Raw genomic sequence first — 27,458 nt, forward strand, 5'->3', positions numbered from 1 at the left:
TTAGAAGTTAAGAGAATAAAAAGACAAATGCTACAAATGTTTCAAAAGAAAGAAGTCAGACAACAGATAAGAAAGAGAGAAATGAGAAGTAGAGAGGAAAAAAGATGACTCCAAAGTTTTTAACTTCATATTAGATGATAACAGTTGTACATTAACTTATTCTAATTTAATGTATTCATTTATTTTAAAAATATTTATTGAGCTTCTGTTCTCTGCCAGGCACCATTCGAGGCACTGGGGAACAGTGAGGGGAGAAAGAAACATAATTCCTGCTGTCATGGAGTTTAAAGTATAGTGGAGGAGGAAGACATCAAACAACTAACCAATAGCTATATATGATAAATGCTATGAAAGATCACCTGTATAAGTTTTCTATTGCTGCATGACAAATTATCGCAAATTAGTGGCTTTAAACGACATCCATTTATTATCTCGCAGTTGTGTAGGTCAGAAGTCTGGGAGGTTGTGGCTGGATTCTGTGCCCAGGGTCTCACAAGGTAGAGGCAGCATATTCGCGGTGTAAATGGTGAGGGCAACTAAGCTGGCAGAGTTGTCCCTCCGAATTCCTACACTGGTAGGGTCCTTCATGCAATCTTTCCTTCAGAAAGTATGGAATATTATCTAGAGTTCTGTGTTCACTTCAGAACATCCAGTTGAAGAAAGACGTAGAGACTTCCTGTAGAAGCCTAATAAAATGATTGTAAAGTAGTCCAAAGGAGAAATAAACACATAACACTGACATAAGATGAAGAGCCATCAGCAGACCTAAGATGTTGATGAATGTTTGGAAGGCAGAGAGTAGATGGATTATACTGACGGATAAACCAGAGTAGTGAAAGCTGCAAGGGAAATGCATTCTTCTTGACAGAGCTCAAGAGTGGCTCCAAGCTAAGAGTCAGTAGGTATGGATAACAGGAGTATGATGTAAGGCAATAATCACAATAATTCATTTAAAACCTGCCCATAAAACAACATGGCCAAAGATTGGCCCACTGTACCATCCTACCACTTCTATAGCAATCAGGGCAAATATATTTTCCTTTCAGCCCCAAACAAGGGAACTGATTTCTAGAGAAATTTAACAGCCTACCTGGTGAGAGCTAGGGCTTCTAATGTGGGTGTCAACACTTGAGAGTAAAGCCACTTAATTTTAAATTTGGGAGGCTCAGGTTTGCCTGCAAGCTCCTTGTGTACTCTAGGGTGAAGCCTGTCAAATAACACATGCTGCCAACCTGCACAGACCTCATGGTTCAGTCTTGCTATTCAGAGGAACGTGATGCTGGGGAAGCAAAACTAACCAAAGGAAATGAAGCCCATTTCTGCAACCTCTAGTGAACAAACTATTATTTTATTCATACTAAGTGGACTAGAGGGAAACCAGTAGCACAAAAAAAGAGGATGAGGATGAACAAACAGTATAACTGACATGGGAATAAACAGATAATTCAGAGAAGAGGATAGAAAAGAACTTTGTAAAAGTTCTCTTTACTATTCTCAAAGAGAAGCAATTGCATCCATGAATAAAATGCTAAAACAAAAAAAAGAAAAAAGAAAAGAAAAGAAAAAAACAATCAAAGAACAGCCCCAAAAAAAGAATTCCAAAAAATAATATTGGAAATAAATATGGGATTGCTAAAATTAAAAAGCCAACAAAGGGCTAAAATAAAAAGTCAAAGAACTATTCCAGGGCATAAAATAAAAAGACAAAGAAATGGAAAATATCATAGAAATACTTTTCAAATAGAAGACCAAACCAGAAGGCCCCAAATCTACCCTCCAGCAGTATCAGAAAGAGAAAATATAGGGGACAGCATTGTCAAAGAAATAATAGGGGAGTATTTCCTAGAATTGAGGAAGGATATGAGTTTCAGATTCAAAACATCTACTAAGCATCATAAAATTTTAGGGATCCAAGGGTATAGAGAAGACTCTCAACATTTTCAAGGGCTATGAATAAGATAACAGAAAAAAATGAGAATCAGATTGGCATCAGACTTCTCACCAGCATCACTGGATCCTAGAAACCAATGGAGTAATACTTTCAATATTCTTAGTGAAAATTATTTTGACCTATCCCCAGGCAAACTACAACTGAAGTGAGAGAGCAACTCATTTCTACCTTAGGACCTTTACAATTCCTGGCAACATCTTCTCCCAGGTCTTTGCATGTCTTGCTTCTTTTTATCATTCAGTGTCTCCTCTTCAGAGAAGTCTTCTATGCTGCCCTATCTAAAGTAGCCATCCCACAACCACCAAGGTTCTCTTTATTCCATTAGCCTGTTTTATTTTCCCCACAGCACTTATCATAATTTAAATTATATTTGTTTCTTCACTTGTTTATTATACACTTCTGTCCATAAGATTGTGAACTCTCTGATGGTAAGAATATTGTCTTTTTTCATCACTGTATCCCCTGTCCCTAGAATTATGCCTGACACATAATAGAAGCTCCATTATTTGTTGAGAGAATGAATGGTCTTAGAAATCATATTGCAGGCCTCTAGCGTAGAAAATATGTCATATTCATCTCTGTATTCCTGAGAGTGCCTTTCGCAAAATAGTGCTAATGAAACATCCATTGAATGGTTATTAGATGAGGAAGTGTTCTTGAATTAGCTAGGTTCTTATCAGCTCAGCAGTTTTGTTTGTGTGGTATTTTTGCCAGGACATTGTCTGTGTAGTCAGATGTAATAAACCCTCATCTCTTGAAGTAAGCTGAAGGAGAAATCCTTTCTGATTTAAACATTTCATTTTTTCCCATTTTTGGAAATGTTTTGTTATAGTTAATTTCACATGTCAACTTGGCTAGGTTAAGGTGTCTAGTTATTTGGCCAAGCAAGCACTGGCCTGATTGTTACTAGAATGGTATTTTGTTGATTTAAATCATTATGCAGTTGATTGCATCTAGACTGATTATATCCACAATCAACAAAGGAGATGATTGCCTTCAGCAATGAGAAGTCTCATCCAATCAATTGACGGCCTTAAAGGGAGAACTGAGGATTTCAGCTAGTCAGAATGAAGAATTTCTATCTCTACTTCAGCCAGCCAGCTTCTCCTGGGAAATTCATTGAAACTTGCATCAGCGTTCTCAACTTGCAGCCTGCCCTACAGAATTAGGACTTGCCAATCCCCACAGTTGCGTGAACCAATTCCTATAATAAATCTCTTAACATAAACATTGTGTTCGTTCTGTTTCTCTGCAGAACCCTGACTAATACATGTTTCTTAGGGAAAAATCTGCTAGATACAGGAAGCATATTTAACAAAGTTGCTTCCTGGTCAGCCCACAGCTGAGCTGGGAGTTTGAGTCCCTCCCTCTCTCCTGTGCTAGAGCTCACAGTGACAAAGTTTTCTGAACCCTGGTTTGTTAGGCAGGAGTGTATTTGTGGGGCAAAAAAAAAAGCAGACTGAGAGTGACATCCTGAACATGGTGACATAAAACATCCCCTGTGTTCTAGTTTGCTAGTGCTGCTGGAATGCAAAACACCAGAGATGGATTGGCTTTTATAAAAGGGGTTTATTTGGTTACACACTTACAGTCTTAAGGCCATAAAGTGTCCAAGGTTGAACACATCAGCAATCGGGTACCTTCACTGGAGGATGGCCAATGGTGTTTGGAAAACCTCTGTTAGCTGGGAAGGCACGTGGCTGGCGTCTGCTCCAAAGTTCTGGTTTCAAAATGGCTTTCTCCCAGGACGTTCCTCTCTAGGCTGCAGTTCCTCAAAAATGTCACTCTTAGTTGCTCTTGGGATATTTGTCCTCTCTCAGCTTCTCTGGAGCAAGAGTCTTCTTTCAATGGCCATCTTCAAACTGTCTCTCATCTGCAGCTCCTGTGCTTTCTTCAAAGTGTCCCTCTTGTCTGTAGCTCCTCTTCAAACATTGCTCACAGCTGCACTGAGTTCCCTCTGCCCATCAGCTCATTTATATAGCTCCACTGATGAAGGCCCACCCTGAATGGGTGGGGCCACGCCTCCATGGAGATATATCATCAGTTATCACCTACAAGTTGGGTGGGTCACATCTCCATGGAAACATCCAATCAAAAGGTCACACCCTAATCAAAAAGACCAATCAATCTGCCCCACAAGATTACATCAAAGATAATGGCGTTTGGGGGACATAATACATTCAAACTGGCACACCCTGGAAGAATCTCCTCTCAGAATCAGCTAATAAAAGGACAAATCCCACTTGCTTAGAACTCTGGGGGAAAACAGACACTGAAGAAGGACTCCACAAATGCTGAATCAAAGCAAAATAAAAATAGTCTCCAAGAACAGGTAGGAAATTGCTGTCCCACACCCACCAATCTGTACCCCTCCTCCTCACTCAGTCCCATGCAGCTTGGGAGTCGCACAGAGTCAGCACAGCCCTGGTCATTCCTTCTGCCACAGATGCAGACTACAGAGCCACTTATAGCAGTGAGTTAGAACCCTACATATATCCAGGCACAGGGACACAAGTCCACATGGACCCAGGGCAGAACACAAGCCACTGATTTGTGCTGCATGCTGCATACAAAAGGAATCCTGGGGTGAGGGGAAGAAAGAGACAACACAGAGCAGAACTGTTGGCAAGAAGTGTCCAGTTTCTGTTGCTGGACCATCTAAATAAAAAATGAATTTTTCTGGATTGACCCACCTTTGTGGATTGGCCCCTTCTAGCTACCCAGGGTGGGACACTCTAGTAGGGAAAAACTTGGAGACAGAAATGCCTCGCAGAAAAAAAAGAAGTGTGTTTGTGGGGGAAAGGGAGAGGGGGGTCTGCTGTAAGACAGGATGGGTCTCAGAACTGAAAAAAAGTGTAAGGAAAATGGGACACTGAGTGAGGGAGAGAATTTAAACAAATCATAGGAGCTGGGGAGAAAATTCTGCACAAAAACAAACAGAATGGATCAAGATTCCTGGAGAAGGAACCAGATGAAAGGAATCTTTCTCCTGGAGGTGAAAAAATTACACAAAAAGTGCAAGTCTTAAAAATTATATCGCATATCCAGAGCAAGAATCGGATGAAGAGCTGAGAAAGTCTGAACAGTTAAACACAGGCTACTCTAAAGGTCCAGATAAGTTGGACCAAGCATCAAAGAAGACCCTTAACACAAAGCCAATCAACATTAAAACCCTAGAAAAGAAGGGGGAACTGATGAGTTAATGCCTCAAGATAACTAGATGCCAAGACATCAGCCAAAAATTACAAGCCATACTAAGAAGGAGAAAGATATGGTTCAGTCAAAGGAACAAATTAAACTTCAGAGGAGACACAAAATTTGGAAAAAATAATTGAAGTTCAAACATCTCCTAAATAAATTCAAGGAGATGAAGTAAAATATGCATAAAGAGATAAAGGATATTAAGAAGACAATATATGAGCATAAAGAAGAATTTGAAAGTATAGAAAGAAATGTAACAGAAATTATGTGGATGAAAGGCAAAAGAGAGTAGAGATAAAAAATACACAAGAGATATTCAATACCAGATTTTTATAGGCAAAAAAGAAAGAATCAGTGAACTAGAAGATGGGACAATATAAATCATGCAGTCAGAAGAACAGATAGAGAAAAAAATAGGAAAAAGTTGAGTATATCAGATGGTAGTTTGGAGCTGTTATGTACCCCAGAAAAGATCATATTCTTTTAATCCATTCTTGTGGATGCAGATTTATTGTGGGTGGGACCTTTTGATTAGGTTGTTTCCATGGAGATGTGACCCAGCCCATTCAAGGTAGGTCTTAATCCCCTTGCTGGGGTCCTTTATGAGAGAATAAAAGACAGGTGAAACTCAGAGTGCTCAGAGAAGCTAAGAGATGAAATCCAGAGTTTTCCCTGAAGAAGCTAACAGAGGACCCACAGACACTCAGAAGGAAACACTCAGAGACATTTTGGAGAGACTTTAGAGAAAACAGAAGCAGGGAGAGAAGGATCAGCAGTTGCCAGTCATGCACCTCCCTATGTGATGGAGGAACCCCAGATGCCATCGGCCATTCTTTAGAGAAGGTATCATCCTGTTGATGCCCTAATTGGGACATTTTCATGGCCTTAGAACTGTAAATTTGTAACTAATAAATCCCCACTGTAAAAACCAACCTATTTTTGGTATATTGCAAACATATGCATCCTGGGTGTCCCAGAAGGAGAAGAGAAGGGACAGGGAGCAGAAGAATATTTGAGAAAATAATGGCTGAAAATTTCCCAACTCTTATGAAATACATAAATATACATGTCAACAACTGCAACATACTCCAAACAGAATAAATCCTAATGGATCTATGTTGAGACACATACTAATCAAAATGTCAAATGCCAAAGATAGAGAATTCTGAAAGCAGCAAGAGAAAAGCGATTCATTACATACAAGAAATCCTCAATAAGATTAAGTGCTGATTTCTCTTCAGAAACTGTGGGGGCCAGAAGGCAGTGGTATGATATGTTTAAGTACTAAAAGAGAAAAACTGCCAGCTAAAAATCTTTATCTGGATGAAGTGTCCTTCAAAAATGAGGAACAGTTTAAAATATTTACAAACAGAATCTGAGAGTTCATCAACAAAAGACCTGCCCTACAAGAATTACTAAAGGGAGTTCTGTAGTTTGAAAGGAAAAGACAAGAGAGAGTGGCTTGGAGTAGTGTGAAGAAATAAAGATTTTCAGTAAAGGTAACTAAAAGGGTAAATGCAAAACCTAATAGTACTGTATCCTCAATATACAACTCTACAGGAGGGATAAGATGGCATAGAGAAGTGTTTAATTTTAGTTAGTCCCCTGGAGCAACTAGTAAATAGCCAGGAACAACTAGTAAATAGTCTGGAACAATGGTTGGGGGACAACCATGATGGAACACACATCATACATCAGCCTGTAATGGGTGGAATGGCTGAGCTCACAGCATAAAACTGTAAGTAAAGCTCCCCAAACTGTGGATCTGGTGCCCCTCCCCCACCAGTATGGCAGGCTGAGCTGAAACATTCCCTATGGAAAAAGAAGCAGGTTACATGGAGCAAGAGGAAGTAACTCAACCAAGCTCCAAATGCAGTTTTAATTAACAAATTTGGACACTGAATACAAGCTACAAGCACAGATAAACCCAAAGCAAGCAGGAAAGTACCCTGAGTCGCTCCCAGCAGAGAGGAGGTGGGGCTGATGGTAAAATAATAATAAATAAATAAAAACAGAGGCTTTTGGAGACAGCTGACCTCAGAATACTGGAAAGGAGCTGTGTGCCAAGAAAAGGGGCATACAGAACCTGGTATCAACACTGGTTGAGCAGCAAAACTGGGGGGCTGGGGACTGGCTCTGAAAAGCGGCTTTCTCTCTTTTTCCATTTTTTTCTTTCTCAGTCTAAGTAACTCATTAGAGAATATATATTTAGAGAAGGTATCATCCTGTTGATGCCCTAATTGGGATTTTCATTTGTCAGTGCTGACCCAGGCAAAGGTGGAGTTAACACAGTCAGAGAGACAAAGGAGGAATTCAAGTGTAGAAGATCACTCCTTAAAGGGTGTATTTTCCCCCCCAAGAAAAGGGGAACAGGACCCAGCTCAAGAGGCTTCTCCCACTCAGAGAATTCAGACCCCAGGGCCTGAGGTAGGGGGAAATAGAAACAACTTAAGCTTGGCTTCTGACACCCTCAGCCCATGGCCAGGACAGGGTCTGCTGAGAATTAAAAGGACCACACCTCTTTACACCAGTAGGGTGCTGCAGGCTGACAAGCATCACCTGCTGGGCAGGATAGGAAAAGCAGAGTCTAGAGGCCTCACAGGAAAGTCTACAATCTGCTGGGTCTCACTCTCAGGGAAACCTGATGCTGAATACAGCCTCTTCCTGAGACCTGAGCCCATCTGGTCTGGGAAAATCTGACTGGGATAATCTAGGAAACCAGATGCCTAGAAAACAAAAACTATGAATCACATTAGGAAAAACGAAGATATGGCCCAGTCAAAGGAACAAACTTACACTTCAACTGAGATACAGGAATTGAAACAACTAATTATTAATCAAACGAATCTCCTAAATCAATTCAAAAATCAAATCAATGAGTTGAGGGAAGATACGGCAAAAGAGATGAAGGATATAAAGAAGACATTGGGTGAACATAAGGAAGAACACAAAAGTTTGAAAAAACAATTGGCAGAACTTATGGGAATGAAAGGCACTATACAAGAGATGAAAAACACAATGGAGACATACAAAAGCAGATTTGAAGAGGCAGAAGAAAAGATTCCTGATCTGGAGAACAGGACATTTGAAATCCTACACATAAAAGAACAGATTGGGAAGAGAATGGAAAAATATGAGCAATATCTCAGGGAATTGAACAATAACATGAAGCACATGAATGTACATGTCATAGGTGTCCCAGAAGGAGAAGAGAAAGGAAAGGGGGCATAAACAATAATGGAGGAAATAATCACTGAAAATTTCCCATCTCTTATGAAAGACATAAAAATTACAGATTTTTAAAGACATAAAATTATAGCTCCAAGAAGCATAGCATACCCCAAACAGAATAGATCTGAATAGATCTACACCAAAACACTTAATAATCAGATTATCAAAAAGATAGACAAAAAGAGAATTCTGGAAACAGCAAGAGAAAAGTGATCCATCACATACAAGAAAAAGAAAAGAAGAGAGAAGACGCAAATAAATAAAATCAGAAATGAGAGGAGAGACATTATTACTGACCCCATAGTAATAAGAGGGATCATAAGAGGATACTATGAACAACTATATGCCAACAAATTCGACAACCTAGATGAAATGGACAAATTCCTAGAATCACAGGAACAACCTACACTGACTCCAGAAGAAACAGAAGATCTCATCAGATCAATTACTAGTAAGAGATTGAATCAGTCATCAAGAACGTTCCAACAAAGAAAAGCCCAGGACTAGGTGGCTTCACAGGGGAATTCTACCAATCATTCCCAGAAGAATTAATACCAATCCTGCTCAAACTCTTCCAAAAAATTTAAGAGGATGGAAAATTTTCTAATTCATTCTATGAAGCCAGCATCACCTTAATACCAAAGCCAGATAAAGACACCACAAGAAAAGAAAATTACAGACCAATATCCCTTATGAATATAGTTGCAAAAATCCTCAACAAAATACTAGCAAATCATATCCAACAGCATTTTAAAAGAATTATACATCATGATCAAGTGGGTTTTATCCCAGGCGTGCAAGGGCTGTTCAACATAGGAAAATCAATGTAATACATCACATTAACAAAATGAAGGGAAAAAAAAACACATGATCATCTCAAGTTAATGCAGAGAAGGCATTTGACAAAATCTAGAGTCTTTCTTGATTAAAAAAACACTTAGAAAAATAGGAATAGAAGAAAACTTCCTCATTTGATAAAGGGCATATCTGAAAAATCCACCACTAACATCATACTCAATAGTGAAAGACTGAAAGCTTTCCCTCTAAGATCTGGAACAAGACAAGATGCCCACTGCCACTACTGTTGTTCAACATTGTGATGGAAGTTCTGGCCAGAGAAGTTAGGCAAGAAAAAGAAATAAAAGGCATCCAAATTGGAATGGAAGAAGTAAAACTTTCACTATTTGCAAATGACATGATCCTATATATAGTAAGTCCTGAAAAATCTACAAAAAAAGTTACTAGAACTAAATAATGAATTTAGCAAAGTGGCAGGATACAAGATCAATACCCAAAAATCAGTAGTGTTTCTATATACCATAAATGAGCAATCTGAGGAGGAAGTCAAGGAAAAAAATTCCATTTACAACAGCAACTAAAAGAATCAAATATCTAGGAATAAATTTTAGCAAGGATGTAAACAACTTGTACACAAGTCTCTTTTTTTTGTAGAAAATTACAAAACATTGCTAAAAGATATCAAAGACATAAATAAATGGAAGGACATGCCTTTTTCATGAAATGGAAGACTAAGTATTGTTAAGATGTGAGTTCTACCCAAAATGATTTACAGATTCAATGCAATCCCAATCAAATTCCAACAGCCTACTTTTCAGAAATGGAAAGACCAATTATCAAACTTATTTGGAAGGATAAGGGGCCCAAATAGCCAAAAATATCTTGAAAAAAAAGAACGAAGTTGGAGGACTCACACTTTCTGACTTTAAAGCATTTACAAAGCTACAGTGGTCAAAACAGCATGGTAATAGCACAAGGACAAACATATAGACCAATAGAATCAAATTGAGAGTTCAGAAATAGAACCTCACATCTATAGCCAATTGATTTTTGCCAAGTTCACTCAATTGGGAAAGACAGTCTCTTCAATAAATGGTGCAAGGAGAACTGGATATCCACATGCAAAATAACGGAAGAGGACCCTTGTCTCATACCTTATACAAAAATTAACTCAAAACGGATGAAAGACCAAAATATAAGACCTCCGAGAAAACATAAGGAAGCATCTTCAGGATCTTGTGTTAGGCAATGGCTTCTTAGACTTTACGTCCAAAGCACAAACAACTAAAGAAAAAATAGATAAATGGGACCTCATCAAATTTTAAAACTTTTGTGTATCAAAAGACTTTATCACAAAAGTGAAAAGATAACTCACTCAATGAGAGAAAATATTTGGAAACCACATATCCAATAAGGGTTAATATCCAGAATATGTAAAGAAATCCTACAACTCAACAATAAAAAGACAAACAACCCTATTTTAAAAATGGGCAAAAGATTTGAATAGATATTTCTCCAAAGAGGATATACCAATGGCTAAAAGACATGAAAAGATGCTCAACATCACTAGCTATTAGAGAACTGCAAATCAAAACCACAATGAGATATCATTTCACACTCACTAGTATGGCTACTATTTAAAAAACAGAAAATTACAAATGTTGGAGAAGATGAGGAGAAACGGGAACACACATTCATTGATGGTAGGAATGTAAAATGGTGAATCTGCTGTGGAAGACAGTTTGGCAGTTCCTCAGAAAACCAAAAGAATTTAAAGCAGGGTCTCAAACAGACATTTACACTCCGATGTTTATAGCAGCATTAGTCATAATTGCCAAAAGGTGGAAGCAACCCAAGTCTCCATGAACCAATGAAAGGATAAGCAAAATGGAATATTATTCAGCCATAAAAAAGAATGAAGTCCTCATACATGTGACAACATGGAGGAATCTTGAAGACATTATGCTGAGTGTAATAAGTATGATTTCACTGATATGAAATAATTAGAATAAGCAATTATTCTAGAATTATTAGAATCTAGAATATAGGCTACCTGGGACTGGGTTGGGGCTAGAGAATGGGGAGTCAATGCTTAATTTGTACAGAACTTCTATTTAGGTTGATTGTAAAGTTTTGGAAATAGATAATGGTGTTGGTAGCACAATATTGAGAGTGAAATTAACAGCACTGAATTATACATGTGAATGTGGTTAAAAGGAGGAAGTTTTAGGTCATATATATGTTACTAGAATAAAAATTAAAACATAAGACTGTATAACACAGGGAACCCTATTGTAAATGATGTAACAAAGGTACCACTCTAATGCAGTGTCAAAAATAGGAGGGTATACAGGAAAGCTGTAGTTGTAACATGATTTTTCTGAAAACCTGCAACTTCTATAATTAATTAAAAAAAAAAAAAAAAAAAGCAGACTGAAGTTTGAATGATGCCAGAAATCTAGGATATACTTGTAGGTAAGGTACAATATTAAGCTCATATGTGAAAGGCCAAAGGCCCAATGAGTACTTTCCTTTTACAGGGTGCCTGTGAGGCCTGGGAACTCAGGGTCATCTATAAGTGGCATAATCACTTCCACCCCCATTGCATTGGCCAGAACAGTTACATGGCCCCATCTAACTGCAAGAGAGCTTGGGAAATACACTCCAGCTATATGCTCAGGAGAAAGAAAAATAGGGTTTGATGAATATATATATCATTGTCTTGGCCACAGTCCACCCTTCTGATCATTAAATATCCATTTCACTTTTCTTCTCATATACAGAAAAGCCTCATCTCCTGCCCTGAATCCCATCCAATCATTCCATCCAACTGAGAGTCCATAATCACCAGCTGATACACACCACTCTCTATCAGAACTAGATATGACTCCTCTTGGTCTGGAGACTGGGAGGAACTCCTTTATTCTTTTGTTCTCAGTGATCTCTGGCTCCACCCCCTTGGAGGTTTTCCCTATTCTTTATCCTCCAGCTCTGAAGTGGATGTTGGCAAGTATGCTCTCCTTCCAGGACGTGTAGTTTTCACAGCCTGCTTCCTGCCCAAGTGTTGCTTTAAGCCTTCACAGACAGTCACAGGATTTTTTAGACCAGGCTCATGGTTTCTTTAGTAATACCATTCCTCCAAAACCTACAAGACTTCTCATCTGTTTGCTTCCAATTAGTTACATGTGCCATTAACCACCCAAAATTCTTTCCTAGACATAGTTCTCAAATTTGTTTTTTAATACATTTTTATTGTGAAATTTAACATATATACAGAACAGTGATAACTTTCAAAGTATGATTTAAGACATAGTTAGAGAACAAATTTCAAAGAATGTTATGGGTTACAGTTCAACAATTTCAGTTATTTCCTTATTGTAAAATATATATACAGAAAGGTGATAACTTACAAAGTACAATTTAACAAGTAGTTATATAGGTAATTTCAAAGAATGTTATGGGTTACAGTTCCACATCAAATTTGTTTTATTTCTTCTTTTTCTTTATTTTAAGCCTTTATTTGCACCTTCAAAATTGTGTTTATGATTTATAAAGCTAAGTTTTGTATTAAGTAAGAGCAACCACTTTCACTTGTTATTTAATACTAGAGCAACTCAAGATAAAGAGATTAAACTTTTCTTAAACATAGAACTTAAACAGTCCTATTTACAAAAATGGTGAATTACACATTTAACATTTTAGATCACATTTGTATATTAATATAGCTGCTTTTTAAAATTCATCAGTTTTTATTAGAGAAGTAGGTTTACAGAAAAATCATGCAGAAAATACAGTTCTCCTATATGTCCCCCCCCCCCATTATTAACACCTTGCACCAGTGTGGTATATTTGTTATAATTAATGAAATAATATTATAATTGTACTCTTACCTATGGTCTACAGTTTACCTTAGGGTTCCTGACTGTGTTGCACAGTCCTCTGATTTTTTAAAAATTTATTCTGGTAACATATATACACTCAAATTTCCCCTTTTAACCACAAATATATAATTCATTGCTCTTAATACACCATGTTGTCCTACCATCACCACATCCATTACCAAAACTTTTCTATAAACCCAAATAGAAACTCTGTACAATTTAAGCATTAACTCCTCACCCCACCCCCTGGTAACCTATATTCTAGATTCTAACTCTATGAATTTGCTATTCTATTTCATATCAGTGAGATCACACAATATTTGTCCTTTTGTATCTGGCTTATTTCACTCAACATAATGTCTTCAAGGTTCATCCATGCTGTCACATGAAGCAGAACTTCTTTCCCTTTTATGGCTGAATGATATTCCATTGTGTGTGTAACCTACATTTTTTTAAATTCATTCATCGGTTGATAGACACTTAGGTTGCTTCCGTCTTTGGGCAATTGTGAATAATGTCACTATGATCATTGGTGTGCAAATATCTGTTTAAGTCTCTGCTTTCAATTCTTTTGAGTATATACCTAGAAGTGGGATTGCCAAGTCATCTGGTAATTCTATTTTTAATTTTCTGAGGAACCGCCAAACTATCTTCACAGCAGCTGCACCAGTTTACATTCCCACCAACAATGAATGGGTGTTCTTATTTCTCCATATCCTCTCCAACACTTGTAATTTTCCATTTTTTAATAGTAGTTATTCTAGTAGGTGTGAGATGGTTTTGATTTACATTTCCTTACTGGCTAATGATATTCAGCATCTTTTGTTGTGCTTTCTGGCCATTTGAATATCCTCTTTGGGGAAAGGTCTATTCAAGACTTTTGCCCATTTTTTAATTGGGTTGTTTGTCCTTTTGTTCTTAGTTGTAGGATTTCTTTATATATTCAGGATATTAAACCCTTATTGGATGTGTGGTTTCCAAATATTTTATCCCATTGTGTAGCTTGTCATTTTACTTTCATAATAAAGTCCTTTGCTATGCAAAAAGCTTTTAACTTTTGCAAGGTCCCATTTATCTATTTTTTATTTTGTTGCTTATGCTTTACGTGTAAACTCTAAGAAACCATTGCCTAACACAAGGTCCTGAGGATGCTTCCCTGTATTTTCATCTAGGAGTTTTATAGTTCTGGTTCTTATATTTCAGTCTTTAATCCACTGTGAGTTGATTTTTTAATAAGGTGTAAGGTGGGAGTCCACCTTCATTCTTTTGCATATGGATATCTAGTTCTCCCTGCACCATTTGTTGAAGAGACTATTCTTTTCCCATTGATGGACTTGGCATCCTTTTAAAAAATTAGTTGACCATAGCTGTGAGGATTTATTTTTGAGCTCTCAGTTTGATTCCATTGGTCTATGTGTTTGTCCTTGTGCCAGTACTATGCTGTTTTGACCACTGTGGCTTTGTAATAAGTTTTAATATCAGGAAGTGTGAGTCTTCCAACTTTGTTCTTCTTTTTCAAGATGGCTTTGGCTCTTCAGGGCCCCTTACCCTTCCATATCAATTTTATTATAGGTGTGCCAGTTTGAATGTATTATGTCCCCTAAAACACCATTATCTTTGATGCCATCTTGTGTAAGCAGACATATTAGTGTTGATTAGGTTGTAATTCTTTGATTGAGTGCTTCCATGGAGATACGACCCACCCAACTGTATGTGATAACTCTGATTAGATAATTTCCATGGAGGTGTGGCCCTACCCATTCAGCTTGGGCCTTGATTAGTTTACTAGAGCACTATATAAGCTCAGACAGAAGGAACAAGCTTACTGCAGATGAGAGACAGTTTGAAGATGGCCATTGAAAGCAGACTTTTGCTCCGGAGAAGCCAAGAGAGGACAAACACCCCTAGAGTAACATTTGGAGAATGCCATTTTGAAACCCAACCTGGGAGCAAGCAGATGCCAGCCACGTGCCTTCCAAGCTAACAAAGGTTTTCTGGACGCCAGTGGCCTTTCTCCATTGAAGGTAGCTGTTGTTGATTCCTTACCTTGGACACTTTATGGCCTTAAGACTGTAACTTTGTAACCAAATAAACCCCCTTTATAAAAGCCAATCCATTTCTGGTATTTTGCATAATGGCAGCATTAGCAAACCAGAACAATAGGCTTTTCCATTTTTCCAAAGAAGGCTGCTGGAATTCTGATTGGGATTGCGCTAAGTCTGTAAAACACTTTGGGTAGAATTTACATCTTAATCTTTACTCTTCCAATCCATGAACATGGACTGTTCTTCCATTTATTTAGGTCTTCTTTTATGGCTTTTAGCAATGTTTTGTCGTTTTATGCAAAAAAAAAGTCCTTTACATCCTTGGTTAGATTTATTTCTAGATATTTTATTCTTTTTGTAAGTGGAATTTTTTCATTAATTTCCTCTTCAGATTATTCATTACTAGTGTATAGAAACACTACTAATTTTTTTATTGAATAAGTTGTGGGTTTACAGAAAATCATGCATAAAATACAGGATTTCTATATACCACCCTATTATTAACACCTTGCATTGATGTGGAACATTTGTTACAATTGAAAAAAAGCACACTTTTATCATTGTACTATTAGCTATTGTCCATGGTTTAACTTAGGGTTCACTGTTTGTGTAGTGCAGTTTCATGGATTTCTTTTTTTTTTTAATTTTTATTCTGTTAGGTTGTATGTATGGCTGCAGAATAAAACACTACTGATTTTTGCATGTTGATCTTATACCCTGCCACTTTGCTGAATTTGTTTATTAGCTCTAGTAGCTTTGCTGTGGATTCCTTTTATTCCTTTGCTTCCTTGCCCTTCCATGTCCTTTTCTTTCAACTTAAGAGCAGGAAAACTGAGGCTATCTGGAACAATAGTCTTGGGTAAGAAGGTAACACTTTTAATCTGAACTTTGCCTCAAGATGGAGTTACTTTATTCAGTTGAAAAGTATTATTAGGCTTTCTCTGCTGAAGGTCTCTTATCTCTGCCTGTTGGGTATCTAGAAAGAATAGGTTTTTCAGTCCTTTGATGCTCCAAGTTTCTGTACTGTCTATTCGTTTTCATTTCTACTTAAAAATTGGCCCAGTTTTTTCCTGAGTTCATTTCTTTCTTTTAATACCTTGCCAAACTCAGCCATTAGTGGTCAACATACAATAATGTTCTTATTCTTTCTTACCACTTCCGTTAGAGCTACAGGTTCAGAAGGAAGAGGGTCCACCTTCCAACTGGACCAAATACTTTACTGTTAATAACATTTTTGTCATCTTTTAAACCTTCTATATCAGTTTCTTCTCCATTCCCCACCCCCCACCAACACTAAGCCAAAACCATATATTTTAGATTTTGGTTAAAGCAGCTCCTCATTCTGGAACTAGACAGATCTGGTTCAAAATTTGTCTCTTCTACTTAGTAGCTAAGTGACTTTACAAAAAATGCTTTTCCACTCTGAGTTTCAATTTCCTTGGATTTTATAAAAAGGGAGTATTGTAAATATTGAGTTAAATAATATATGCACTGTACTTAGCATAGTTCCTGGTACTTGATTAGTACTTAATATATTTTAGTTACTATTATCTCCCTTGCATATCCCAAGGATTGCTCCTGCCAACTTTCTTTTCTGTCCTGGGAACTACTGCCTACTACTGGGTAGTCTGTGAACTGTAGGGCCTCCCTAGCCTCTAAGGAAGAGAGAAGCTTTTTGAGAGATGAGGCTCCAGAAGGTAGAACTGAAGAAGCACATGCCTTGGATGAAATGTTAATTTAATTCTCTTTTTTTTTTTTTTGATTTATAGATTTGCCTGTTTTTAGGCAGCATGTGTTTTATCCTAGCAATTGGGCATGGTATTTGGGAGAGCAAGAAAGGCTACTATTTCCAGCCTTTTCTACCATGGGAACAATATGTCTCTTCATCGGTTGTCTCCACCATCCTCATATTCTGGTCCTACTTCGTTATTCTCAACACTGTCGTGCCCATTTCCCTCTATGTCAGGTAGGTTTATTTGATCACTTTGTGTTATTGGGGAGGAGCTGGTTTCATACATCCTATTTCCCCATGTGGAGTGTGAACTTTTATAAAGCATGGACTACGTGCCTTTAACCCTTTTCCTTTCAGTACCTGATAAACAGAACACCCCTGAGAAATTCTAGAGATTGCATAAATGTTTTCTATGACCAGCATACTGTACTTGATACTATGTCAGTTATACAAAAGAAAAATTTCCCTGCCCTCAGTAACTTATAATGTAACTAAACAACACATACAAACACATGAAACAATTAGAAAAAATACACACAAATTTGGTGATGCTAAAGCGCAGGCCAGGCAACCTCTAATTTACCAATGAGGTAGGTTCCAAATATTCACTTGTAAGTCAGTTAATCAGAACTCAGAATGTATTTTCCCACAGAAACAATGTGGCAAATGGTAGATAGGTGTAATTGTGGCCTAAATTCTAGTTCCTAAAAGAAGAAGAGAAGAGGAAGGATGTTTCCTTCCCTGGTCATGAGCACCATGGTCAAAAATTTGAAATAGGTGAAATAGTTTTTACCATACTCTGATCTTCTTTCCCTTCCACATGCACACCCCTAAACATTTTAGCAACCTGATTTCTAGGTTTCCTAAACCCTGACCTGTGGCATCCCACCCTGGAGAGCACCCTACGTAACTAAATTACCATACTGATTTAATAAATATTTGTTTATTTTATAGTGCCTGGCACTATACTAGGTGCTAGGGATTTTAAAAAATGAATAATATACAGCCCTTTCTCTACAGACTCTTACAATGTAGCTATAGAAATAAATATATAAACTAATATTTATGGTAAAATATGAAAAATGAAAATGTAATAATTTATATGTGAGCTCTATGGGAGCCTTACAGATGAATGGATTAGTTCTGCCTGGAGAAGTTTAGGAAGTTTTACAGAAGAGGTAATAATCAACTGATATTTGATAAAAGAGTAGGATTCACCATGCAGAAATAGGGAAAGAACATTGTAAGCAGAAAGATCAGCACATGCAAAGGTTTGAAGATTCATAAAAACTTGGTCTGTTCATAGAACAATTAGTAAGTAGACTTTGGTGTTGGATGATAATTTAGGGTCAAATCCAAGAGAACCTTAAAAGCCAGGTCAAGGAGTGTGGATTTTATCCTAAAAGCAGTAGAGAGCCAGCAAAGATTTTTCCAAGAAAACATGATTTGATGTGTAGGTGTAGAGAGATTGCTTTGGTGGCTGGTGTGGCAGAGGATGGAAGGAGTCAAGACTCCAGGCATGAAGACTAGCTAAGAATTAATGATAAAGGCATGAGTACCTCTTCTCTTATTTTAGTTTCCTAGGCTGCTCCAACAAATACCTTGAAATACCACATCCCTCAAATAAAAAATTCATGATGCTCAATACAGTGGTTTCAGACGTGAATTACTAATAAAGCAGTCTAAACCAAAACACATTAAGTATGAATGGGGATAGGAAGGAAGCCCCTTAAAAGATGCTTGTTTACTACAAAGAACCTATAATTCATGTTATTTGGAGCAGAAGAGGAATGTGACATAGGCAGTAGAGAAAATTCAGATAAAATGGAGAAGAGACTGTTGAGAAGATGAGCCACCCCACAGGCAGGCTAGCTCTGCCTGGAAATTTATCAGAGGGCCAGCTCCCATAAGCTGTTTCTGGTTGTTATATCTTCTTCCCTTCTTCATCTAAAACAAAGAAGCTCTGAAGTTTTCAAGTTTCCCTCTCTTTCCCACCAATGGATTTACATAATAGCAGCAGTAATCCTTTAATTAGGCAAAAGTAGCCATTTATAAGTTAGATATTACTGTCAAGCCTTGCATTAGTTACACTGCAGAAGTTCATAAAGTTAATTTTTCTAGAAATGTTTTGAAATAAAAGAGAGTAATAGAGGGGTCTGCCTTGGAGAAGTCAAAATCAGATATATTTGGGTCCAGGTGGTAAAGTTTTGAGTGATAACGGTCAAAGTCGGAGTTTTGAAAGGCTGGCTGGCCTTTGTTGGTTGGGAAAGGTCCTTAAAGAGAGTAAGCTTCCAATAAGGAAGAGCCTCTGATTTTCAGATGCTGGTCCTGACCTACCATGGGAATGATAAGAAGGAAACCAGGATGATATATTTTCTTGTCCTTCTCTGACCCAGGGCCCTTCTCTTCTTGCTTTCTTAGTGTTGAGATGATAAGATTGGGCAACAGTTACTATATCAACTGGGATCGGAAGATGTTTTATGCACCAAAGAACACACCAGCACAGGCTCGCACCACCACCCTTAATGAGGAGCTCGGCCAGGTCAAATACGTGTTCTCGGACAAAACAGGGACCCTGACCCAGAACATCATGATTTTCAAAAAGTGTTCTATTAATGGGAATTTCTATGGTATGCATGCCCTCCTACTTTCCCTGCATCCTGGGGGAATTCTACTTTGCAGATTGTTTTCAGAAGTGATCTGAAATTCTCATTTACTTCCAAATTTTCCCTGCCAACAAGTTTCCATATGTAATAAGCTCTGAAGGCTTATTTTTGGAAGAGTTGATTTGGGTGAGGATCTTAGTTCTCTGGTTCATACCTTGGGTAAGGCTGAAAAGGGTCATGGGTGTTTCTGTGTTTGGCATCAGGGCTGTCTTCATCCCCACTCTGTCTACTAACCACTGGCCAAGAATCCTAAACCCTCTAGTTCTGTTTTCACATCTCTTCTAGGTACCTTTTCTGACTGGAGGGCTTTCTGAGATATGAAGTCTCTCACAGCGACTAACCTCCAGCCTCCCCTCACTCTCACTTAAGGGGCCCAAGCAGATGGTCTCTCCTTACCAGTCACTGTCTTGAGTAAAGGAGTTTATGGGCTAGGTGGCTTGAGGGGTTTCAGGGCAGATCTAGGATGAAGGAATCAGAAGAAATAAGCTTTAAAACCCCTCTTTTAAACTCCTTGCCAAGTCTCTGCTTTGTTTACCTATCAACAGGTGATGTCTATGACGTGGAAGGACAGAAGGTAGAAGTCTCTGAGGTGAGTGATACAGCTCCCTGTGAAATGTATGTGGGAGCTGAGTGAGGCAGTGCTGCAGAACAGCATCTTCAACAAAAATTCGTACTCCCTAAGCCCCTAAAATAAAAGCTTTTCCTGGCCCCACAATATCAGAAAGCATTAAATTAATGACCTATGTTTATTTGGGGGATTTGGGGTTGTTTTTTTAAATGAAAGTAGCTTTATTGTCTTTTTCTATTTAAAAAATAATCCATACTCACTGTAAACAAAATTCAAACAATATAAAAATGAATGAAGAAGGAAGTTGAAATCATTCAATCCCATTTAGATAACCAGTGTAAAATTGGGGAGTGTATCCTTTCAGATGTTTTCACATGTATATATACATATATATACATATATATACATATATATATTTATGTTTAGATAGAAAGATAGATATCTAGATAATAAATGGGTAACTGATAGCTAGAAAGATGATTAAATTGATGGATAGATAGAGAAATATAGATAGCTAGGATCATGATATACAAGTTATTTATACAGAAAATCTAGTCCACCTCATCATTTTGAATGAGTGTTTATTATCCAATTGTATTGATACAGCTTAATTTATTTAACTGATCCCTATTTTTATTCCAATTTTTTGCAATTAAAAATAGCATTGTCTTAAGCATCCTGGTACATACATTTTCAACTACTTTTCTGATTTCCTCAGAATAAACTCCTGGAACTGTAATTGGTTGGGCAAAGGGTGCCACATTTTTAATGCATTTAACATTGCCATATTGCCCTCCAGATCGATTGCATCAATTTATAACTCCACAAAAAGTTAAGAGAATTCCTTTTTTTCCATATCCTTGTCAATACTGGTATTAATAATTTTTTATTCTTTGTCCATCTCATGGTGAAAAATTATATCTCAGTATTTACCTTATCTTTCTTTGATTACTAATTAGGTTAAATCATTTCATACATTTATTGCCCATTTATATTTATTTGGTGAATTGTTTGTTCATATTATTTGCTCTTTGTTTTTTATATGAAAGTGCTCTTACATAGTGAAACATAACTCTTCCTTAGGCATGTGTATTACAATTATTTTTCCCATTTTGTCTTTTCATTTTTAATTTTGTTTATAACTTTTTTCTGTGTAGAAGTTTTTAATTGATGTAATCAAATTTATCAGTCTTTTCCTTTATAACTTCAAGGTTTGTGACATACTCAACAGACTTCCCCACTCCACAATTATAAAAATATCTTCCTATGCATTCTTGCTATCTCTAGCTGGTTCATTTTTACTGTTTTCTCAATTTTATGTTTATAGATTTGATTTTAAGCATCCCTTCATGGGGCGTCCTCCATTGCCTTCAGTATACTGCTTATCCTGTCACTTGCCCACTAGACCAAATTCTCCACCCTTAGCCACTGACTTATGTGTCAAATAGCTGACTCCAGTTCCCATCTGCTACCTTTTCCCCATCCATCCAAAGAGATTGTGAAGGGGAAGGAAAATCAGTGTTTTGCCTTAAATACAGTTCTAGAGACTCTGCTGATGACCTGGCAATAGAAACAAAGTTCTGGCTTCAAGATTCTAGCTTCTCCAGGTGCAAACGGAGTAGATAGCTATAGAGGAATTTCTTTCCCCTCCCTCTTCCTTCCACTATTGATTGATCCCAACACATTTTCCACTAGATCACTGGAATCTGTGTTCTCTCACAAAACTTACCAACAGCCTCAATCCCTTCCTAAAAATGCTCTCTTCCTCTCCCTGCCTTAATTGAAACATGACTCTCCCTGAGAACATCCCTTTCCCTTGGTCTCTCTCATACTCTACATACCATAAAGGTATAATCCTCATTATCCTGTGTTGCTTTTAAACCATTACTTCTTCTCTCATACAATCTTTCTTCCTGTGATCCTTAGGAATTCTGACTATACTCCTCTTTAATCTGTCTTGTTGTTGCCATCTATGAATCTTCTGGCTTCTCTACTTCATTCATTGAGGACTTTGAAACTTAGCTCATTTTCTCCCTCTCCATTCAATCCCTACTATCATCTCGGGTGGTACTGGCATCTTTGTGAATGCTCTATCACCTTAGACTCTAGGCTTCGTGACCTTCTGAACTCCAAAACTCTATACCGCCCATTTCCATGTCACCATGTCATTATCCAAAATTTTACTACTCTGAAATTGTAAACTCCCGTGTCACCATCTCTGATCACAAACCTTATCCCTCCATCTCTCTCACTACTTGACTCCTAGTATGCCAACTTTCTTATCTAATCAAGACTCAGAAACCCTCTGCTCTATTTTTTCTCCAGTCTATCAATCCCTCATGACCTTAACCTCCTTTCCTATCTAGCCTGTACCCCAGGATTATAGGCATCCTCAATACCTTAGCTAGTCCTCCTTTTTCTTATTTTAATCATCCAACAAACCCCAATCTTGAATTAACCAAACCATCTACTAGTTTTGGTTTCTAATCTCAGAGTGCTGAGCACTACTTGGGGTCTCACAAAACCATTATAAATTAAGAGACTCCGACCTCTGCTGGGTCCCTATTGCCACTTAGCAATTTCTTTACCCTTCTGTGATCAGCTTCATCCTTTATTCACTATGTCAGCTATTCTAAATATTAATCACTCTCAGACCCTCTACCACATTCCTCTCTTCTCTGTATGAAGCAGATGATATAGTCTTCTACTTTACTGCAAAAAGTCCAAACCTAGCTAAATACCCTCTTCTATACAAATATCAGAACTAACTCTACCTCCTTTCCTTCAGTCTCAAAAAAGGTATCACTTTTCCTTTTAATATTAGTCTATATATTCTAGATTCCATCTATTTCCACTTCTTCAGGAGCCTCAGTTAATCCTGTATTCTCTTATTCTCCTCTCTAAGACTTATCCCTTTTTATGATTTTCCCCCTCAGCTCAAGTCTTACCTTTCTTTAAAAAGCACTTAGAATATTTCTTTGATCCTGCATTCCCCTCTAGCCATTATCTGGATCCGTCAGTCAGTCCAAAATATTTATTGAGTGTCTACTACATCCAAGGCTCTGAGTAAGTACTAAAGATTCAAGAAAAACAAAACACACTTGAACTCTATCTTCAAAGAGTTTGACGACTAGAGAAGGAACACTATAAGTAAACAGGCAATTATAGCAGTCTCTAATTCCTTAGCTTTCATCCATTCTTCAACCTGCTCTGTGTAGTCAGATTCTCTCCTATCATGTCCTCTGAAAGTATCTTAGCGACAGTCATTAATGACTACCTTGTTAAATCCTTACCCAACTTCTCTGCAGATTTTGGCACTCTTAAATACCACCTATAAAAACTGTCTATAGCAATGTTAAGGCATCTCAAAGAGTTTCCTGCCACTTTCTGCCCTGCATTCTGAATCCACTTCCTCTCATCTGACAGCCCCAGTTTCCATCCTTTTGTCTAGTACCTGGATTTTGCCTTTCAGCCTTGTTTAACTGATTGCTTCGCTTTCAATTTCAGAGTTTCCCCCGTATGTTGCCTCTCTGATCATACAACCCAGCCCTACCTCAGTCCTATATCCAGCCAGGTCTAGTTCTTAAACATTACCTGTCTTATCTAGAAAGATCTATTTCCTGAGCTTCAAAACTATATGTATATGATGGCCTGCTTTCATTACATTACTGAGGGTATGTCACTCAGGTATCTCCAATTCAGTTTGTTGAAAAACTCCTCCTGCTGGGTATCCTATTTGAATGAGTGGTCTCACCACATATCAGGCACCCAGTTAGAAAATATGTAATTATTGTTAATTCTTCCCCTCTTTCACTCCTCATATCCACTTCTTATCAATTCTAGCTCTTATTTTTTCAAATACATTCTTTTAATTTAATATTTATTGCCACTCCTTCATCATTTCTCTTATGGGTTGTTGCTTTGACCTTCTAACTGGTCTCCCTACTTGTCATCTTGCTAATCCCAATATATTCTCCATGATGCCACCAGAGAACTTTATCTGAAATACAGATCTTATTGTGGTACTTCCAGCTGAAAATTGCTGTGACTCCCTATTTCATGTAAGTTAGTAATTCAGGATCTGGCTCATGGCTACCTCTTCAACCTTATCTCTTATCACTCACTAGCCTCTAGTTTCAGAGAACGTGTCAGTACAAGAGCCCAATTCTAGGAAAGTCTCAAGAGATGCTATACAATGAGTTTTCTTACATTACTGAACCCACAAACTTCCCAGAGCTCATAAATCTATGGTTGACTAGGTCCAGGGTTTGATTCTGTACCTGACTGTACTTTCTCACTGCTGTGACAAGTCTCCCTGTAGATGGGATGTAGAAAAGAACCAATATTATTCACTACTGAACTTCCCTTTCTCTACACAACCCCAAGCAGGATAATCATTCAATTATGTGTGTGTGTGCATGTGTGCGTGTGTGTGTGTGTGTGTGTGTGTGTGTGTGTGTGTGTGTGTGTGTAGTTTTGAAGCTCAGGAAATACATCTTTCTAGATAAGATAAGTAATGTTTAAGAACTAGACCTGGCTGGATATAGGACTGAGGTAGGGCTAGGTTGGAGCCCAGCCCAGGTAGCACCACAATTACAGAGAACTAGAGAAAGGTCCTTGAGAGTTCTAGTATGGACTTGAGAAATCTGTTAATAACATCACACTCAGGGGTGGGGATAAGAAAGTCCCAGTGTCAAACTGAGCCAGAAAAAAAGTTTACCCAAGGTGGCTACAAACAGCCTAGCTGAAGTGAAGCTTCAGTGAGAGTCAATGTTGAAAGTAACCAAGGTCAAATCCAGGCAAATTGTAGTGAATATTAGGAACAAAGATTGATGCAAGAACTAAAATAAGAACACAAACGGCAAGGTCAGTTACCTTGAGGATTACAGGCAGGAAGAAATCAAGTATGCTGACAGGTCAAGTAAAATGTTTCAAAATTAGGCCAATGAACAGCAAGTATGTACTGAAGCTGCCTTATTATATGGTCTTGACTCTGTCTTGGAATATTCCTCTCTGGCCCCCTCTTAACCCTTGTGGGTCTAGAGAAGAAAACTGCAATATAGTGATATCACTGTACCTAGGACTCTATTGCCTTCCTTGCTCCCAAAATCAGAAAGAGAACAACCAGAGGCAAGACTTTCCAGACTCCACTTACTAAAAGGAAGCAGTTACTCCCTCATATTGGGACTTGGAAGCATAGATCCTAAAGATGGCCATTAATCATTCAGAATTGCTGGGGAAGGAAGGGGGAAAGAAAGGTCTGCCAAGTGGTGCTCAGCTTGTCTCCTGTGGGATGGGTCTTTTCTAGTTCAAGTGAATGGATAATTCAGGCCAGAGCTGCAAAGGCTTTAGAAACCAGAACAGTGTCTGTTCCATTTATCTTCCTTTCCTCTTCCCATCTTCCTTGAGATTTCTCATCATATTCCATAAATTGTCCCCAAATCGACCTTCTATAAAGTAACAACCTACTGTTGAAAAGTTTATTCTGACTTTTTTGTTCCAGAATACAGAAAAAGTTGACTTCTCCTACAACAAACTGGCTGATCCTAAGTTTTCATTTTATGATAAGACTTTGGTGGAAGCAGTGAAGAAAGGAGATCACTGGGTACACTTATTTTTCCTCTCACTCTCATTATGTCATACTGTGATGTCAGAAGAGAGAGTGGAAGGTGAGGAAAGGCCTGAGGCCTCATGGACTGAGAATTTGTCAGAGAATCTAGGCTGGTTGGGGGGGGGGGTTGATATGATCTGTAATGGCTTAATCTAACAGAGGACTTTCTAATAGAGAGTGTTGTCCTGTAATGGAATGGATGGTCAAGATAAATAGTGAGCTCCCAGTTACTGGAGATATTCAAGTAGAAAACAATCTCTTGGTTTTAAAGAAGATTCAATCATTGAATAGAGGTCAAACTTGGTGATATCCATAGAACTTTTGATCTTGAGACTCTGTGATGTTCTAGCATAGAGTCATTCTGAATTATCCTCAAGATCTGCCCTGCTATCTCTGACAGGACTTCCTGGAGAACAAGTTCAGTCATCCGCTTATCACTTCACAATGTAAAGACATCCCCACCTAGCCTAGTTTCTTTAGTAACCACATATATTTATGTCATCCATGAACTTATCCAAACCTTTTTAGAAACAATGAATGAGAAATGGCTGACTATAAATTAAGAAGACTTTTTTTAACAAACAAGAACATAGGTAATCAAATGAATCTCATCCTTTAAATACAATGTACACTTAAAACATTACCAGTAGTAACACCTAATATTTGTATATCACTTTACAGTTTTACAAATTGCTTTCATTTACATTATCTCACCAAATCTTTACAGTATCTCTCTGAGATAGGTAGACTAAGAAAAATGATCCTGGTTTTATAGAGAAGAAAACTGACGCTAAAAGATATTAAGTGACTTGGCCTAAAATCCTATAGTGAAGAAGGACAGAGATGAGATAAGAACCCAAATCTCATGTTTCCTGGCCCTGTGAGCTCCCACCCCACCACAAGCTGGGCCTGCCTATCCAAGTGCTACTACCTAAAGCATGTTTGGTCTCATCATTGGATACTGCCTTTAGTGACAGTGAAAATATCATTGTCTGGTAGTTAACACCTTATGTCTGACCTAAAATTATACTCCCCCACACACACACACACTTTATTCACAAGAATAAGACTCTGATGATGTTTAAGTGTCTTAAAAAATCACCTTCAGAAGAGAAATTTTCCAAATTATACTTCAAGTTGTGTTATTACAAAAGAGGAATTCCAGAAATGTCTGACTAATATCAGATTGAAAGGCTGATTCAATAGAGTAAGACATTTAGCTTTCCAGTATGAGAGTTTCAAAGGTGACAACATTCATTCATATATAGTTTTTAATTGTTTACTAGACCATTGTCTCATTATCCTATAGCAGTGTTTACCAAAATGTGGCCAGTCTTATACAGACCACCTTATGCAAGACTACCTAAATGAGAATCACCCAGGAGACTTATTTAAAAATTCAGTTTTCTGGGTCCCCCTCACAGGTTTGTGATATTCAATGTAATAAATTTGGGTGGGTCCCAGGAACCTGCATTTGTAACATGCTCTCTAAACCATCTTAACCCTCTAAAGTTTAAGACTACTTGCTATGTTTTGTTTGTTTGTATATACTACATATCCCTAGTACTTCTGTAATACTAACTCAGGTCTGTGAAGTGAGTTTAAAGTATTGGAAAGTAAAAAGGACTGAGATGTTCTATGCAACCTGGCCTTTTAGGGTTAGTCTTGTCAGGAAGTTTTGAAGAAAGATGTCCCCTCCTGGGCTCCATCTTTTTGTAAGCCACTTGAAAGTGTCACTTCTGGGTGGACTTCAGCTGCTCATCTCTGTGGGCTC

At 37.8% G+C, this 27,458-nt stretch overlaps 1 protein-coding gene across 1 annotated transcript in view; it reads left to right on the top strand.

Annotated features, from left to right (window-relative positions):
* Positions 1 to 27,458, top strand: part of LOC119545264 (phospholipid-transporting ATPase FetA-like) — an 80,178-nt gene that overhangs the window by 21,697 nt on the left and 31,023 nt on the right. The window contains exons 11-13 of the mRNA XM_037850783.1: positions 16,877 to 17,073; positions 19,261 to 19,534; positions 25,577 to 25,742. Of these exons, the coding sequence (XP_037706711.1) occupies positions 16,877 to 17,073; positions 19,261 to 19,534; positions 25,577 to 25,742 (637 nt within the window). The remainder of the gene's footprint in view (positions 1 to 16,876; positions 17,074 to 19,260; positions 19,535 to 25,576; positions 25,743 to 27,458) is intronic.

This window comes from Choloepus didactylus, chromosome 10 (genome assembly GCF_015220235.1).
Source record: "Choloepus didactylus isolate mChoDid1 chromosome 10, mChoDid1.pri, whole genome shotgun sequence".
Lineage (NCBI taxonomy): Eukaryota > Metazoa > Chordata > Mammalia > Pilosa > Megalonychidae > Choloepus > Choloepus didactylus.